Here is a 19,087-nt window from a genome sequence, read left to right as displayed (position 1 = left end):
TTAATTGATCTATCTTGGTATCGGATGGAAGATTAAGATGGTTTATTGAAATCGACCGATAGAGGTGTGTGCGGTAGAGACCTAACGGTTTTGGCCGCATGATCTCTTCATCTCTTTCTATAGTTGATTCCATGTACTGCTCAGTCCATTCCTGTCCATGTATGAGATTAACTACTATCTTACTCATATTATTTATTTATTTTAATAATATGAATGTTTTGCAGACATTTTTAAGTTTGAACTAAATTAATTAAAATCACTGAGTGCATTTCGATTTGCACATAGACTAAATACTACATTAACATTAAAGTTTTTTATACCAAATCATGTATGTTTTGTAAAAAAATATTCGACGCAGGTGGAGTCGTAAGAAAAAGCTAGTATGATACAACCCTGCAGCGAATCAATCATTTTTATTATAAAGCTGCCAGTTGTTTGACATCTTTATAATGGTAAAGCCATGGCTTTATTTTGAGTGTTTTTTATGAAGTGCTATAAATAACTTACATTAAGGTTGATATTATTAGCGACGCTGACTTCAATTTTAATTATATCTGACTTGCTTTTGCCCACGATGATACCTGCGTTTAAGTGAATTTTTGTAGTAATCAAAAGTACCATTGAAATAATGAATATTATGGCAAACATAAATACAGAGAAGAGGTCTAAATAAATTTGGACCTTGGAAAGCAATGGGGATAACGTATCGTCGCCATTGGCCTCCATGGATAATATTATTCTTCAATTCCATCACACGTAAATTTATTTATTTACTTGCTTTTCAATACCGTCGCTTAAATCAAGAAGCTGATCTTGAAATGTTAAACAATACAATTGAACTTCAAAAATCACGGCTTAAATAAAATGAACTGCTCTAAACAACAATAAAAACGAATTGTATTTTTTATTGTTGTTTAGATCATGTACTGTAGTTTATACTTTAAACTGATTTTTAAAGAGCAACACCAGAGTTTCTTACCCATTTTTGTCTGGTAAACTCTTTTCCGCACTAGTGGTAGAGTTGATACTGACGAAATCTAAATAATGTATAACATTTTACAAGAATATATTTCATTTCATAAGGTAAACAAATTGAAAAGAGGTAATAATTGCTTCTAGATGTGTCCTCGCTCGGATCATTTTGCTTTCCTTACAGTTATTCGGACTATCAACAAAACAAAATACCGTACTTCGCAATCCTAAATACAAAAACCGGTGTGTCTTGTATGAGGCGGGTTTTCCTCGTTTGTCTTAAGTATTTTTTGCTAGCGGACGGAGGATGTAAGCAGTTGCAACTTTACCATTGTGACAGACGGACTGAGACACTCAGAATGGTAAGAGAATTATAATAATTATACATAAATAGTGTAAACCATTTTATATGTATTAACAGTAAACATGGTTGATAATTATCCGATTGAATTAATTATTAATCTAATGGAATATTATAGCTAACGACATTAAGGTGACATTTTTAATGTATATTTTTTATTGTTATGTTACAAAAACCTTATTGAAACAATACATCAATCATTAAGATGTGTTAAGTAATTACTAGAATGTTAAGTGTATAAAATTATGTAAGTTAACATTAGGTTAGAAATCATTGGAAGTTGTAGTCGCATTGGCCTTGGCATTTGTATTACTATAAAATAATTTATTATATAGTATTTTTAATTTTATAACTTATTAGTTGCTGAATAATATCATTAATTTATTAGAGAATTTTTAACAGACACTATTTTTTTATTATTTTTAGTAATAATAAGTATATTATATAACATCATAATAGCATCATAACTGGTAGAGCTGTGTTATAACATCTAGTCAGCCACGAAAATAGCCGAACAATTTTAAAATACTTGTACATGTTACCTTTAATCAGAATATTATTTTTATCTATACCTAAAAAAGTCTTTGAAGTTTATTTTACTAAAGAAAACCATTGTTCATAAGAAAACACAAATCTAAAGAAGATTTTAGATTTTGCTTTTATTTTACTTACAAGTATTCAATATTTAGCTGAATAAAAATACTTTCAATTTATTAGATAAAATAAATTACATTTTAATATATCAACCCGACTTTATAGGTACTTACGTTACTTTATATATATGACTTTATATGTATTTCATTTTCTTTGCAGGATATATCATTGTCAATGTTCATCCTGCTGATCTCAGCAACATTGGTGCTAGGTCAACGACCTTTCTTCGCGGGGACCAAACCGATCGGTTACCCTGAAACTCCGAACATCACCGATTCGCTTGGCGACAGGTTTGTTAATATATTATAGGTATACTTATATTAGCTTTTGATTGCGGCTATGGCTGCGTAAAAAAATGTTAATGAAAAATATAAAAAGGCTGTCCTTACTTACATTTTGTGCTTTTTTTTTTTTTTTTTTTTTTTTTATGGCAACAGATTCCTCTATACTGAGGAGTATTACTGCCAGTGTCAACTGTCATGTGACGCATTCATGTCTAAAATTATTGTCAAAAATAAAAAAAATTTAGGGTAAATTTAAGACAATGTGTTACTATTACGAAAGGTGTTAATTAATGATGCATGCAGACACAGAGGGTAAGTTTCAATCATAAATGTATATTATGAATCGTTAGGAATGAAACAAGTGTTTTTATATATATTTTGTTACTTAGGCTGAGGATGGATGATATATTAGCAGGGAGAGGAGCCCCATTATCGACCAACATGTCATAAAAAGAAGGAGATGAGTAACGGGGACAGCTAAAAAGTATATGTGGAACGGATCCCTCATCCAGGCCACACTCACATATAGACGAGTCTCTTATGTGTAATTTATATAAGTGCACTGGAGACGAGCAATGACCAATTCTCAACCGAGATATGGTGGCAGAGATATGTTTGCTGAAACGTAATTTGGAAAACCAAGGCCTAGAAGTTATGTAAGGTTGAATTTTGTACAGGTTACCTCCTTTAAGGGTACTAGAGTTCCTCCAACTGGTGTTCCATGCCAGCTCTAGGTCTTGTTTGGCCAAAGTAGGAAGGTCAAAAGAATACACTGAGAAGTACTCATCGTTACCATGAACAATAGCATCTTTGGCTAATTGATCTACTGTTTCATTACCTTTAATACCTATATGGCCTGGAATCCAAGCCACCGACACTTGAATGTGTTCTACATTACATAATTTAATCAAATGCTTAATTTCTAGAGACAGTGGGTGAATACAATTTTTAGCAAAAGGGTTGCTAAGAAGAGACTGGACACAACTTTTAGAATCGGAAAAATTATAGAAGGCGAAATATTGTTAACTCTGATGTATTTAATACATTCCCTAATAGCTAAAAATTCACCAGAAAATACCGAACAATAGTGTGGAAATTTATATGAAAAGGATATATTGGCATTCCAGTGTAAAAAAGCAACACCAACAGGGCTTTCTTTACTTAATTTAGAGGCATCTGTGAAAAAAATCTTAGCTTGGGGCCAACGTTTCTGAATAATGAGTTTTAATTTAGAATCTGGATTAGCAGTCTGTTTATCTATACCAAGAGATAACTCCACAGAAGGGGTTGAAATTTTAGAGCTAAACTCAACTGAAAATGCTGGATGTATTTTAAATTTATTAATAGCACAAGATATACCTTCTAGCCTCCTGTAACTTTCAATAAGACAGGGTAAGGGTTTATGATACCAGTAAGAGTTAGAAATAATAAATGAATTTAATAATCTAAGTTTAGAGAAAAGAGGATGAGAGGAGTAATTAGATATTTTATAAATATATCTGTCTGACAGATATTGACGTCTGAGGTAAAGAGGAGGGTCAGAACATTCCACCTGTAAGGCATTTGTAGGTGAGCTTTTCATAGCTCCAGCTACAATCCTAAGTGCTTTATATTGAACCAAATCTAATTTTTTAATGCTTTTTATTGCAGGGAGGCAGCAAAAGGGTGGCAAAATCTAAATGACTCCTCACAATAGCATTATATAATAATCTGAGGGAGTAAGGATGTGCTCCCCACCAGACACCCTTAAACATCGCAAAATATTAATGTTGCTCTCACATTTATTAACAATATGGTCTATGTGCGCTACACCGTTCATTCTACTGTCAAATATTTTACCCAAAAATTTTACCTCTTTCTTTACTGGAATTAGGGTCCCATTGCACTCAACATCAATATGGGGTATCTGACGTTTTCTAGAAAAGACAACGACTACACTTTTGGAGGCTGATAGGTCTAAATAATTATTATTCAGCCATGAGGATAGTACAGTCATGCCACTTTCAATATTATCCTTTGCTACGCTTATAGAATTATTAGAAGAATAAATAAGGAGGTCATCAGCATACTGTAAGATATTACACACATCCGATATGTGATGATCTATATCGGTAGTGTAAACATCATACAGCAGAGGGCTGATTACAGAACCTTGAGGTAATCCTTTCCATACAGTTCTAGTGGCAGCTTGAATGCCTGGATGTCTCAATGATATAGTCCTACCTGATGAGAGGTTAAAAAGAAAATTTGTTATCTTTTCAGGAACCCTTAGCTGAACTAATTTGTTCCTAAGGACCCAAAGATTAACATTATCATATGCCGCTGAAACATCGAGGAAGCCAGCTACCACTGACTTGTTTTGACTAAATGCCAACTGAATGTCAGTAGTGAAAATGGCATGACTATCGGAAATACTCCGGCCTTTCCTGAATCCATATTGAGAATCTGCCAGTAAAGAATGGTGCTCCAGGAACCATTCTAATCTGTTTTTTATCAAGTGTTCTACTACTTTGGGCATGGTAGATGAGAGCGCTATAGGCCGATATGAAAGTGAATTACAAGGGTCTTTCCCTGGTTTGGGAACGGGTACAATTAATTGATGTTTCCAATTTTCCGGAATAACTCCAGAATCAACAACTAAATTAATCAAGCTTAAAAAATAACTAAGGGAACTATTCCGGGATTTTGAAAGAAAGGAATAAGGGATACCATCAGGACCAGGGGAAGAGTCCCTGATATGGCTGAGTACTAATTTTAATTCTTGAAAAGTATAAGGGGAGTCTAAAATAGAAGAAATAGCCCGGGTGGAATATAAATAGGGAATTTGATAGAAATTAGGAACTGAAGGGGAGCTAGCCTGTCTAAAAATCATCTACCCAGCTTATTGAGTAGGAAGAAAGGGAACGGTGATTACGAGACAATCTATAATACTTCATTTTTTTCCAAACGAGAGACGAAGGAGTTTCAGGCGTTATAGACGCACAAAATGTGCGCCAGCCTTGACGTTTTTTTTTACTTAAAAGTCTTTTCGTAGCAGCACTCGCATTACGATAGTTTAGGAAAGAGTCAAGGTTAATGTCAGTGGAACAGAGTGCTTCTGCTTCATATCTCCTTTTAATAGAATCAGTACACTCTGAATCCCACCAGGGGGGGGAAGGGATTTTGCCTAAGACAACATTTTTTATTAAATATCGCCTCTGCAGAAGCAAGTATAGAATCTTTAAATCCCTCACAACATTCTTTAATATTAGATAACTTAGGTTCAGGAAGCAAATTCGTTTTTTCTTCAAGTAAAGCGCCATAGAGACCCCATTTGGAAGAATCTATGATGTAAGGTAGAAGAGGAGGAAGAATAGGAACATTAATATTTAGAGAAGGAAATGAAATTAGGATAGGAAAATGGTCGGAACCATGAGAGTAAGGAAGACGTGACCACGATAATAAGGAAGCTAAAGAGGGAGAGCAAAAAGAGATGTCAACATAACTAGGTTGAATATTGGGCGGAGTGCGGCGAGTAGGGGACCCATCATTTAACACACATAGGTCAAATTCGTCTAGGAGATCCAAAAGTCTGTTACTGAAAGAGTCATTATTTGGAGCACCCCAGATCTGGTTGTGGCAATTGAAATCACCCATTAATAATATAGGAGGGAAACAGAAGATAACAATCTACGTAACGTGGGAATAACCGAGTTATCCCGTCTCGAAATATATACAGAAATAAAAGAAATATTATTAAAACGAAGACACACCGATTGAATGAGATTGCTATTATTTACAACTACATTTTGATTAAAAGTTAAATTATTTTTTATTAAGAGAGCTGCACCGCCCCACCCATCACTTCTATCGTCTCGTAACAATACATACCCGGGAATTCGATATGAAGAATGTGGTCTTAACCACGTCTCGGAAATAGCACAAATAAATGGTTTATATTTATTTAAAATAAAAGAGAGGTCGGTTTTATTTTTAATTAAACTTCTACAATTCCACTGAAGAACTAGGTCCATGTTTTAAGTAATTAAAAATAGAAAGAGTAATTGTTTGAATAATATTACAGGCAACGTGGTTCGGTAGATTAGAGTCAGTTATAACTTTAATTAGAGAAGATATTAAATTTTGAATAGAATTAGGTAACAAATCTTCTTTCGATGCATGTTCAATGGAGGAATCACATTTTTCTTTGTTGCTACTCAGTGCACAACCGTTAGGAGAGGAAAATTCAAAAGATTTTAACAATTCTCTATGCGCCTTTCCGTCAAAGGATTTGGGAAGCGAAGGTCTTGAAGGGGGTTTAAGAAGGACTGTTTTACGATAGGACTTAGAGGCAGAGGATTGACTGTCATATACGTGAGATGAAGAAGGGGTTAAATGCGGAGGTGGATTAGGGAGGATGATAATACGTTGGCATAAGACTTTTGTGTCGAAGGAAAATTTGACATTGCTTCTTGATAAGAAACATTGTGGGAAGACATAAATTTTTAATATTTGCTTGCCTATTATGCTCCACGCAGGTTTTATTAATTGCGAAATGATGCCCTGCACAAAAATGCAAAGAGCATCAGAATCCTCCACAGTGCAAGAATCTCCAGTGTGATTTTCTGTGCATTTATAACATCTGGGTTTAGATCTGCACTGTGCACGAGTGTGCCCAAACCTACAGCAATTATAACATTGGATGGTTGGATATACATATTGTTCAACGTGTAACAGTGTATAGCAGCAATATATTTCTTTAGGCAGCACTTGGCCGTCAAAAGTAATGACGACAGTTTGGGTAGGAACCCAACTAGAACCTTCAGGGGAAGAAATTTTCCTACTAAGCCTACGAGTTTTGATTATATTACCCGATTCAGGGGGGGAGTTGAACTAATTCAATTATTTCATTTTGCGTCCACTCAATAGGTATTCCTCTAATCAAACCAATGCGGGAAATGTTATGAGAGGGGATATAAACTTTATATTTATTTAAAGAAAAATTGGATTATCAATAAATTTGTTCGCATCATTAGCCGTTTTAAACGTTACAGAAAGTCTATTGCGCCCAATTTTTTTAATGCCATCCTGCAAAACACTAGTTAATTTGTTTTTATAAAGGAAAGCGCCAAACTTGATAGGGTGTAATGTGGCCCCGTTTGTAGGGGAGGATTCAGCTAACTCCACGTAAACAATAAAGGGACCACAATCACTACTGGAGTACCTTGACCTTGTGAGCGGAAGAACTTGACCTTGAGGCTGAGAAGGGGAAGTATCCATATTGGAAGAACCTGAAGATGAAGCATTCGGAGATTTATCTTTATTAATAATTAATGTATCTTCACTTAAATTTGAATTTGATAAAGCTTTTGTAAATGTAATGCTGAATTATTAGACGACCTTTTTTCTTTAAAATTGGACTGTCTTTTTAATTATTTTTAAAATATTTATTTTATTTGAATTAACTTGAGGAAGGCTAGGGGCGGCTGAGGTAACATAAGATGCTACATATGAGGCCGTAGAAGGAGATGGAGACGGGGAGGGAGTAAAACCTTTCTGGTTTCCAATGTTACTAAGCGTCGCATTATGAGCAGCTTGAAAATATATTTTACCAGCATCTGGTGGAGGATCGGGCTCCGGCCTACGATCATTAACATCAAACTCCATCCTTTAAACACAATTAACAATTAACGGATGTCAACAAACACACGACAAAACACTGAACGAGCCACAAACAAAACTTACCACAATGAAAACAACAAAACAATTATTATATATATACTTATATAACACTCAATTAAAAAAAATAATATATATATAGTAGTAGTAACACTTAAAAAAAAACTTAAAAACTTATTTTTATTTAATTATCTCTCAACATAACCTAAAAAGTCATGAATGACGCACGGTAGTTAGACAGAGAATCCATTTTGTGCTTTTTCTGTAGCAATTTTTATCAAAATCCGTTTAGTTTCGTCATGAAAGCGTAACAGACATACAGAATTACTTTCGCACTTATAATATAACTAGCTTTCGCTCGCGGCTTCGCTTGCGTGAAGGAGTTTTCCGGGATATTTTTTTTCCGACTTACTTGCTATTTAACGTTATATTGTGACCAAAATTGCACAAAATCTCTATAAATTGTAGCCTATGTGTTATTCTGATGTATAACCAATATTACTGTAAAGTTTCATCCAAATTCGTTCAGTAGTTTTTTCGTAAAAGAGGAACAAACACACATGCACAAAAGCTAGTTGTTTATAAGCAGGTGTGATGTTTTTTTATTAGGCGAATAGCTTATTCGTTTCAATATTAAACTATATCACTACATAATATAAAACAAAGTCGCTTTCTCTGTCCCTATGTGTGCTTAAATCTTTAAAACTACGCAACGGATTTTGATGCGTTTTTTTAATAGATAGAGTGATTCAAGAGGAAGGTTTATATGTATAATAATAACATCCATTAAATAGTCAGCATTGCACCCGTGCGAAGCCGGGGTGGGTCGCTAGTTAAAAATTAAAGAGATAAAAATATTAATATATTACAGTGGTGAAAGGTGAAATTTTCCGAAAAGGAACCCGACGCAACATATAGGTACAGTCAGCAACCGAAGTCGTTGAACATAATTTGTTTCCAATATTTCCTAATCATTATCATTTACCATAAGTTACTGATTAATTTTAATACAAAACAACTTGACATAATTGAACTACAAAAGTAGCTGAACGCCGTCAAGACATTCACTGCTAAACATTACTAGCAATTTTTTATGATCTGTAATAAATACAAATGTGGCTAAAATTAGCAAATTCTTTGTTTTATATACAAGCTTTTTTTCCAAAAGCCCAGAATATCAATTAAATTGTTATTTTATAACATACTAGCTTTGGCTCGCTACTCCGCCTGCGTGAAAAAGTTTTTTAAGGACTAAAGTCTTCGGCCGGAGGACACGGTGGAGCATACGGTGGAGGTGTGCCCAGCTTGGGCTGAGCACCGCCGTGTTCTCACAACGGCCATCGGTGAGTGGAGACCTCTCGCGTCGGGGCCTGGTAGAAGCCATGCTCCGGGGCGAGAGAGATGGTACGCAGTCACCTCCTTCTGCGAGGACGTGATGCTCGCAAAGGAGGTGGTACGTAAAAAAAAAAAAAAAAAAAGACTAAAGTCTTGCTTTATATTTACCCGGGATAGAAAGTAGCGTATAGCGCTTAAGTGTAATGTAGCTTCCTATTAGTGAAATATTTTCAAAATCGGTTAAGCAGTTTCTGAGTTTAGCGCATTCAAACAAACAAACTCTTCAGATTTATATAATAGTATATATTGAAGTTAATAACCAGAATTATACATTTTTAAGTATGGACAAAACATCTTAATACTTTAGTACGTAATATTATAACACTACCTTCCGTTCGCAGCTTCGCCCGCGTGGGTTTCGGACTTCAAAAATGGAGGAGGTGCTCAATTTGTCGGGATGTTTTTTTAAGTATGGTGGTATGCAGGTGGTCCGATTGTCCTGTCAGGGTCTGATGATGGGATCCTGGTGAAATCGAAGGAAGCTTATAGCATGATTCAGTATTCACGCGTGATGGCTTATTATTAGCGTATTTCATGTATAACTTTGGTGTTTCTATACCGATTTCTATGATTCTTTTTATGGAATATTTAATAATGTTAACTTTTTTAATTAGGGATGACTGAGAGTGTTATAAACGTAAGAGTAGACAAATATAATGAGAAAGCTTCGAATTGCTAAGCTATCGGGAGTTACACGTGTTATTGTGAGTCAACCATAAAAGATAGACATATGCTGTCGTGGGATTTTTTTACATAATTTTAAGGAGAACATTTCCGTCATACATGATTTCTGCGTAGCTTTAACCATTAAGGTTGCACACGCGACGGAAGCTTAAAAATGGAGTAACTTCTCCCGTTTTCCCAACATTTCCCTTCACTGCTCTGCTCCTATTAATTGTAGCGTGATGAAAAGTATACTATAACCAGCACAGGAGTATGACAAATAATTGTACCAAGTTTCGTTAAAATCCGTCGAGTAGTTTTTGTTTCTATAACGGTTATACAGACAGACAGACAGACAGACAGACAGAAAGACAGACAGACAAAAATTTTACTAATTGCATTTTTGGCATCGGTATCGATCCCTAATCACCCCCTGATAGTTATTTTGGAAATATATTTCATGTACAGAATTGACCTCTCTACAGATTTATTATAAGTATAGATAGATAGATATAGATTAATAGGAATAGGTTAGTTACATTTTAAACATCCTATTTTATAGAGCACTGGCCGGTTTAAAGAACAAATATGTAAATTCAAAATTATTCTGGCAGAAGATTCTCTTCGAAGGATTCAACGTACACGTCAGTTTCTTTTTCATATTTTTTTCAGCCAATCCTTTCCTTGGGTATCCATATTGAAATGATAACCTTAATCTGTACTCTTCTTTGGTAAGTGATTTATGGTCCGTTTCAATGTTCAGGTGTTTTGTAAATTAGTATCTGTTCATCGACTTTTGTTGCTGATCGTACTAATATTTTCTGATTCTGTAAATCGTTTTAATGATAATGAGATTGTACATACTCTATATAAAGGAAAGCCGCTAGGAATCGGCTTCTATGGACCCTTGGCCACTTATATATTATTCATCAATACATGCATCCTCACAAGCTTACGTATTTATGATTATAGTAGGATAGTCAATATGAGTCACTATTGTTATGTCAGCCTTGACAATCAACAGACCTTTTTTTTTGCGGGGGAACTCCCTCGTGGTCAAGGACTAATTGATGAGCAATGTCGGAATGTCATGGTTACCGGTAACTTACCTAGTCTGCTACTATTGTACTGATTGAAGTCTTTGACGCAAGCTGATGGTTCCAAGATGGTTTACAGCACTACAGTAAGCAATATGAAGCCTTATTCTCTGTTTCATACAGTATTTATTGTGGAATAAGCACGTAACGCATCGTTTCGCGTTTAGGGCGTAAAATTGGTATACAGACTATCATTCTATTGTAATTTTACGATAGCGTAACACAGCCACGTTACGACTTACATTGTCATAGAAAATGAGACCCTTAGGTGTTAGTGTTAGTAACCAAATATCGTCATTTAGTAGCGAAGGGTCCATATAACCGGATTCCTGCCGGCTTCTCTTTCGTAATTTATGTAACGTCTATTATTAAAACAATTTGCAGACCGCATTTATGCAAGGACCTATATGAGCCGGGCTACCTTTCGGAAAACTTCTACCTGCACCACTATCAGCGGCTTTACCTATTGTGCAGGGTGCGCTGCACACGGGCGCAGTGTGTTAGGGGGCGCTACACACACCTTCAAAGAGACACGCGTTGCTCGCGACACTAGCTTTCTCAAACAACCTGCGCCCGTGCTAAGGCCGGCGAGCGGCTTCTTTACTTTACACAAGAACTTTTAATTTAATATTTAGTATCAAATTTATTTAAGATTACATCGTCCCCTGGGGGGCGCGTGCAGGAATTGATTGCACACGGGCGGCACATGAGCTAGAGCCGCCTCAAGCCACTATACATATCAAGTCGGAAAAAAATATCACGGAAAACACCTTCACGTGGACAAAGCCGCGAGCAAAAGCTAGTAGTGTATAATATGATTCGTAGCTGTGTATAGGAGCGTTGAAAGTGAACGGCGCTTTCCTTAATACGATTTTGACGATGAGTTTGTTTACATTTACAAGAGTTCATTGACCTAGGCTTTGAATTATAGTGATAAATCTGGCTTCTGATGCCCATATACTCGTATGTACTGTATTTACATTATGCATGTTCATTTAAATACAATGACATCTTGTTTGTCCACGAAGTGTGGCGCACCGATATATGACTCACCCAATATATTAAAACAAGTTTTAAATTAATGTAGAGTTAGGTATGTATTTTAATATGTTTTTGACCAAAGGATGCTTGTGTGTAAACAATATTAACGCTTGACACTTCTACAAATTATAAACTTCCACGAATCACACACATATTACAAAATGACTCCATATGACACGCCGCATCGACAGTAAAGAAAAAAATCATGATCAAGTTCAAATCAAAGCTCAAAATCTGGGTACTTTTATATTACATTTTTGACGCAATAATGATTGGCGAGGGTATGATTCTATAATACTATATAATCATAATATAATAATTACCATATTATTTCCAGAACAGTAAAATAAAAAAACATGAACAATTCCACAAATCAAAACTCAAAAGCCGGGTAGTTTTATATTAATTCTATGTATGATTCTACAATATAATATTATCTAATATTACCATATGATTTCCAGATTCGGTGAAGTCGATGGCACGACTCCTAGACTGCCCGTCGAAGCGCACGGCGACTTAGCCTTTATAGACAGGCTCAGCAAACTACCGGTGGACAAGCAGCCCTTCTGGTTCATCAACTGGCAAGCATACGAAGCCCATAGACAAAATCCTCAAACCTACCCTCAGAGACCCAGTTCATTTAACGATCCCATTCCAACCACAAATAATGCTAATTCTGGAGCTGTGAATTCCAATTCCGTGCCTATATCCAATTCTGATACTAATGCCAATAGATTTGGAGAACCTGATTCGAACGTGAAGCCCGTTGTAGCATCTACTAATAACGATAAAAATGTGGAAAGTAAACCTGATTCTGAACCGAAACCAGTAGCTACAGTTAATAACGATAAAAAGAAGAGAGTTCTAAAGAGAAACCTGCTGTACCCAATTCCGATTCAACAAATTCTAATAATGATTCATCCACTTCCAAATCTGATTCAACTACTTCCAAATCTGATTCATCTACTTCCAAATCTGATTCAACTACTTCCAAATCTGATTCAACTACTTCCAAATCTGATTCATCCAATTCCAAATCAGAGCCAGAAAAGAAAGTAGAGGAAGTAGCGCCACTTCTACCCAGCCCAATAGAGCCAGAACCAGCACCTATTGATGGATTGAAGTTGAAAGAAGATACGAGCGCTGAGAAAAAGTTTCGCTATTTTAGAAGGCCTTGAAGTCAATAAATTTTAAAAATATCTAGATTTCAATATCTCATTTCGCAGATTTAACTATGTATATTTTTTAAATATGCGAAATAGAGAAAAATACAACAGTGTATTGGAATCTTGGTGCAAATTTTAAGAATCACAAACTAACTGGATAGCCTATATTGTTTTTTATTTGTGTCGCATTAGGTCTAAACATAGGCTGTGATGAAATGCCGCGTTTTGAGACTTATTATTATAAAACTATTAGGTTAAGTAAAACACATTGTGAAATTAATAAAACACATTATATTGACTTTTTAAATAAATAAAACTTAATTACTAAGCGTATTCTATTCTTACAGCTAAACCCTCAGGAAATAGATTATAAATTAAAAATAATAGCAAAATTCCATTGATCACTCTACACAATGACTCGACAATTTTCATGGAATAAGTTTAGCACATGTTTCTATAACCGATAATTATTCGTGTTTTAATCGATTGAAATAATTATATGGTGAATAATCAATAATTGTTTACTCACAAGGAAAAATATTTAATTACTATTTATTTTATTGCTTCTTGGTTCTTATAATCACTACCTGTTAAGATTAAATATCAATTTTATTTTATTGACATACATATCTGTACAAAATTGACAAGAACTACCCACGGTATCTTGATATTAGAAATTATTTTCGTCTACACTGTCAATTATAAAAATGATGCTATATACAAATTCGAAAATAAATCTTGAACAACCATTGCAGTATAAAAATATATGTTTTAATTGTCATCTTTGCGACAATAGTGATGGTGGTAGGATATATTTTACATCCGCCAGGATAGCGACCACCGTACACTAGGAGTTGAAACCCGCCATAGTAACCCACGTAAGTGTCACGTTCGGGGATCAACCTGTATATACGGTTCCAACAGGCCGGCATAATTGTGTCGACTGTCGAGGGGTAATCATCCCTCGTCAGTCGACATTCTATTGGACCCCACTTATCATCAGGTGCAGTTGGGTGACTGCCGTTCCCGCATAAAAAAGGTGATACATTATTTTAAGAGCAAAAGAAGTTTTCATTTTTAAATTATTTTAGTTATAGATACATCTGCTAAATTATTGCTAACTATGCACAGCCCTAAGTGAACGTTCTACTATAAAAACGCATGTAAAGTACGTATCAAATTAGAAGGCAGGCACAAGGCACCGTATTGTATAAGTTTTCGGACTAAGGGCATTAGAACTTAAATAATTTATTTTTGTTCGATTTCAGATTAAATGAGCATGCATTCTTTCATAATATACTTGAAGAAATGTATTGGTTAGTTGTCCCTAAAACAATGCGGATTGGGTTCATTTTCCTCAAAATTATGTATATTTCAATTCGATTTATAAACATTTTTTATTTATTGTATCAGAATGAAAATGTTTTTTTAAAGCTGACAAATGGGTGAAAAAAAAACTATATCCGCAATATACCAAAATAGTTGACAACTACAAACCGACAATACATAAAGTCCACGAAAATATAAAATAATATAGAGAGGAAACGTCTTGCATTGAAACTCTGGTTTAGTTGTTGGACGATTTTTGTTGAAAGAAGTAGTTAAAGAGTTTGTCACTAGATGTCGCTAAATTGACGGTTAAAACCAATAAATACCGTACAACGCCCTCTATTGGGATTATCCTAAATTATTTACACACAAACATCGCCCAACAACTAACAAATACTTATTTATATTGTATTGCATTCCTATTACAACGAGGTTACATTTAAACATCACACCGTTATGTAACATGGAAATTAGAATGAAAAATGGAATATAAAAATCAGTCCTGACGGAATTCTATCCAATTGTAAAAAAACAGGTATATACCAACAGTTTGGTAGTTTCTTGCCGTAATCGCAACCATGAGCAAATACTCATAAGTACATAAATCACAAAACCATTCACTCGCTTATTGAGAAAAATCTACACGGCTAACTACTAGTACTGCGTTTCTAAATGAAGTTTTGTTACTAGTTACTGCAAGCGTCACTAGATGGCAGTGTTACCAATATGCACGATGACGTCACAACACATGTATTAAATTGTTCATAAATAAAAAATAACAGGTATAACTTAATTATACAGAAATAATGTAATATTTACATAAACTTATAATAATTGAAGACTTAAACTTACATAGAGAACAGCTTTGTCCGAAAATTCATAAGAATCGCTATTGTGACGCGGTATTTGCACAAAATTCATTTAAAAACGCATACGAAATCGTTAAACGACTTTGGCATAACACCATAGTAGATTTGCAACGCAACAAACAGTTGCGAAGTGATGACAATTTGGCAAAATAATACTATACCATTCAGACATCCAGACCGTTTTTCCAAAAAACAAAGTATATAAAACGAAAAATATAAAACAACAGAAAATCATTGGTTCCGGTTTAACTTTTTTAAATTTTATCATTACCGTGCGATCATGATTATTGCGCATGCAGCCAGAAGGAGGGAACTGATGGTTTTCGTTGAGCCGAGACCTGTAGTCGACTTCGTTACAGATGAGGGTAAGTTAACGCTTTTGTAGTGGCACGATTTCTCTGATGTGTCGTTGTCCATCACTTCGGTGAAGTTTGGATAGTTTTGTATTTGTATCGGCTGAAAGAGATATCAATTTTAGAAATAACGTTTATAGATTTATTGGAATTCTGTTGCAGTTTATGTGAGATTGGGGAAAACAACTGGTATGCCGGTTTTAAAGCAAGCGGGTGCGAATCAGTGCGAGCAAACGTGTGAGAGTCATTAGACGATAGAGACCGCATGTACTCTCAATTTAAATAAATCGTCCACACAGTCTTTCGCATTCGTTCGCTTGATTTGTACTCAGCATTGTGAAACAAACACATACTTTGCTTGGTATATACCTAGCTTTACTGCACCTTTCGTATTTTGAATAACAACTAGCTTATGGTAGCGGCTTCGCCCGCGTGATGGAGTTTTCCGGGATGAAAGTCCCGCTATACATTTTCCTGGGATATGAAGTAGCCTATAGCCTTCCTAAGGTCTTAAACTATCTCCATACTAAATTTCATTAAAATCTATTTGGTAGAAGAAGCCTTCCCAAGGTCTTAAACTATCTCCATACCATAAAAATCCGTTAATTAGATTTTGAGAAAATCGATAACATACAGACAGACAGAAAAGGGACTTTGTTTTATAATATGTATAGATACCACCACGTGTTTAAGCACACTTAAGCAGAACTCACCACGCCCCAACTATCGTCTCGTTTCTTGCAGAAGGTCATGTGCATGCCCTTGTACAGTGATTTCTCGATCTGTTCCGTCAACAAATGCTCCGCCCACGGCATCTCGTTCAGATGCGCCATGAACGACTTGTTGCGGAACTCCAATGGCTCCCAAATTATCAGATCCTCTGTAAAAAAGAATCATTTTTTATGATATTCGAAAAAAAACGACCAGTCCTGCCTTCTATGATATTAATATTTTTGGGTCGGAAATAAGACCATATTTACATTATATTATATGACAAATTAGCAACAATGATTCGTCTTGCTTCGGAGTCGACGAATAATCCATTAAAATTAAACTATTTTTCGGATTCTATCGCGGTTTTTATATTTTAGTTTTCTCCCGACGTTTCGAAGACTGCAGCCTTGGTCACGGAGGGACTGATATAAAAACACAATAGAATCCGAAAAGTAGTTTATTTAATGACTAACATTCGCGTAAACATAAGAATATACAACCAGTCAGCCTGGTCGGTATAATATTCTATGGCAAATGGTAAAACAGTTATGCAAGTATAAATCTTGAACTCACTCAGTAAGCTAACGCCCTGATCGTCGCCCTGCACAGCGCCATCTTCGATGTACCTTCTGTCTCTTTCGTTTTCATTGTGAAATCCGGTTGAGGCGGTAAGTTCTCGAAATTTCTGCAAACAACAAAGTGTTAACTATTATTACAAATTTTTCAATCAGAGTGGCCTGTTTTTATTATGTTTTGTGTCTTATGTTTATGTTTATTATGACTATTTATGTTTCCTATTTATATCAAGATTTAACAGTGAAAGAATAAATCATGAGAGTTCTCTAAAAAATTCCGTACATATATCGTGTCTTTATCTCCGAAGAGAAGGTCGAGGAGTTGAGTTGGAGGTACAACTAAAGTGCCTACTTTTGGAGAAATGTATTCCGCGCTATGATGTGACTGCAGGCGGGCCTATCACCATAATAACAGCCCTGTATTATATACCGTCCCACTGTTGGGCACGGGCCTCCTCTAGTACTGAGAGGGATTAGCCTTAGTTCACCACGCGGGCTTAGTGCGGATTGGTAGACTTCACACACCCTCGAAAATTCCTATAGAGAATTTCTCAGGTATGCAGGTTTCCTCTCGATGTTTTCCTTCACCGTTAAAGCAAGCGATAATTCACAAAGAATACACACATAATTTTTAGAAAAGGCAAAGGTGTGTGCCCTTGTGTGTGTGAACCTGCGGACATTCGTCTCGACAGTCCGTTCGACAACCAACTAGGCTATCGCCTATCACCATATCGGACACAAATACTCGACTCCGGCCTGTTAGTAAGCAGAAAAATCCAAGTATCACTTTGCCCGACCCGATATTGAAGATCAAACTCCTTCGCAACGTTTTTGAAGTACGTTTCATTACATCGATAATTTACTAGCATAACTTCGAAAAAAGCTAAATCAAAACTTACCCTGATGATAAAAATATATTCTCCACTTGCATGAAACTCAATTTGGAGAACTCCTTCACGCCGAAGGTCTCGAAGAACTCCTTGACGGGCGTCATGGGTAGCAGCCGGCCAGCTCCGTGCGCGGGTAGTACAGTATGAAGCTGAGGGCACATTTCCTGGAAAATGGGTTATATTGTTATTAAAATAGAATTTAATTTCGTAAAATATCGTATTACGTATTGCATCGTAATTGTTAAAATGGAGAAGTCAAATCAATTGATTGATTCCTTCCTACCCGAATTTCGGCCACGGCGGCCTATCTTAACGGAGGTCCGCCAAGAACGCAGGAGATATTATAGAGTATAAGTTTGAGCACAATACACAAGTGCACTCTCTGTTCCTGACACCAAGGCGTGACAGTAATTTTTAATGAAAAACCCAGTTACAATTATTTTGGCCCGACCCGAATTCGAACCCAGGACCTCAGCGCAGTAGTCGCAATAATACCGTGTACAATTACACCTACTCCACCGAGCCAGTCAAAAATACCCTACAACGGAAACCTCTATCACAGTTCCTAGTACAGACTGCTACTGTTACAATACGAACCTGTTGTGCAGAATATCCTCCAAGTATAGGTTTGTCTCGCGATGTACTGTCGTACGTACACTCGGTGATGAGCGTGTCGCCCCTCAGGAACTTCCTGCCGCCGGGCACGATGCGCGACTGTTGGTAGCGCGCGTCGTATGAGTTCTCCTGGAAAATTTAATTTAATTTCACTAAGGCCATCGCAGCTGGACGTCTAGCATTCCGGGACCAGCCTGTATTTTCTACTAGCATTTGCCCGCGGCACATAAAAAAATATCCGAGATAAAAGTCCCGCTTACTCAGGAGTAGTTTAGCTTCCTATTAGTGAGAGAGTTTTCAAAATTGCTTTAGTACGTCCAGAGATTAGCCCTTACAAACCTCCTAAAACACAATCTTTTTCTCTTTATAATATTAGTATAGATATATAGAGTTTTTAATAATTGTGTCGACTGGCGAGGATAACCACAGGATCACATATTCTGTTAAGAAA

At 35.9% G+C, this 19,087-nt stretch overlaps 2 protein-coding genes and 1 long non-coding RNA gene across 4 annotated transcripts; 2 read left to right on the top strand and 1 right to left on the bottom strand.

The window, feature by feature from the left end:
• Positions 1-1,226: 1,226 nt before the first annotated feature.
• On the top strand, positions 1,227-13,619 carry LOC119191266. 2 transcript variants are annotated; one of them, XM_037445169.1, is made up of 4 exons: positions 1,227-1,334; positions 2,147-2,277; positions 12,587-13,056; positions 13,099-13,619. In XM_037445169.1, the coding sequence occupies exons 1-4, from the start codon at positions 1,227-1,229 to the stop codon at positions 13,182-13,184; spliced, it is 795 nt and encodes a 264-aa protein (XP_037301066.1). In that variant the 3' UTR covers positions 13,185-13,619. The 2 variants fall into 2 exon arrangements, with proteins under 2 accessions (XP_037301066.1, XP_037301065.1); XM_037445168.1 differs by having other exon boundaries at positions 12,587-13,619.
• Positions 4,011-5,740, top strand: LOC115454724. Its single transcript, XR_003939699.2, has 2 exons — positions 4,011-4,428; positions 4,534-5,740. It is a non-coding gene; the product is annotated as an uncharacterized LOC115454724 (long non-coding RNA).
• A 2,126-nt stretch (positions 13,620-15,745) lies between the features above and the next one.
• Positions 15,746-18,765, bottom strand: LOC119191267 (MOXD1 homolog 1-like; the record flags this gene model as incomplete). The annotated part of the gene is made up of 5 exons (XM_037445170.1): positions 15,746-15,945; positions 16,556-16,722; positions 17,130-17,241; positions 18,031-18,185; positions 18,615-18,765. Coding segments are annotated over 5 exons (774 nt in total), but the record flags the coding sequence as incomplete, so codon positions are not given.
• Between the last annotated feature and the right edge of the window lie 322 nt (positions 18,766-19,087).

The sequence above is a fragment of the Manduca sexta genome, unplaced genomic scaffold (assembly GCF_014839805.1).
Source record: "Manduca sexta isolate Smith_Timp_Sample1 unplaced genomic scaffold, JHU_Msex_v1.0 HiC_scaffold_1266, whole genome shotgun sequence".
Taxonomy (NCBI): Eukaryota; Metazoa; Arthropoda; class Insecta; order Lepidoptera; family Sphingidae; genus Manduca; species Manduca sexta.
The sequence above is the reverse complement of the archived record's forward strand: the minus strand, read 5'-3'. Positions and strand labels throughout refer to the sequence as shown.

Excerpts from the sequence above, each read along its gene's own strand:
- LOC119191266 (XM_037445168.1), top strand. The coding sequence starts at position 1,227 with ATGAGGCGGGTTTTCCTCGTTTGTCTTAAGTATTTTTTGCTAGCGGAC. Across the intron at positions 1,335-2,146 it reads GGACTGAGACACTCAGAATG|GATATATCATTGTCAATGTT; the intron begins GTAAGAGAATTA and ends TTTTCTTTGCAG. Across the intron at positions 2,278-12,586 it reads ACCGATTCGCTTGGCGACAG|ATTCGGTGAAGTCGATGGCA; the intron begins GTTTGTTAATAT and ends TATGATTTCCAG.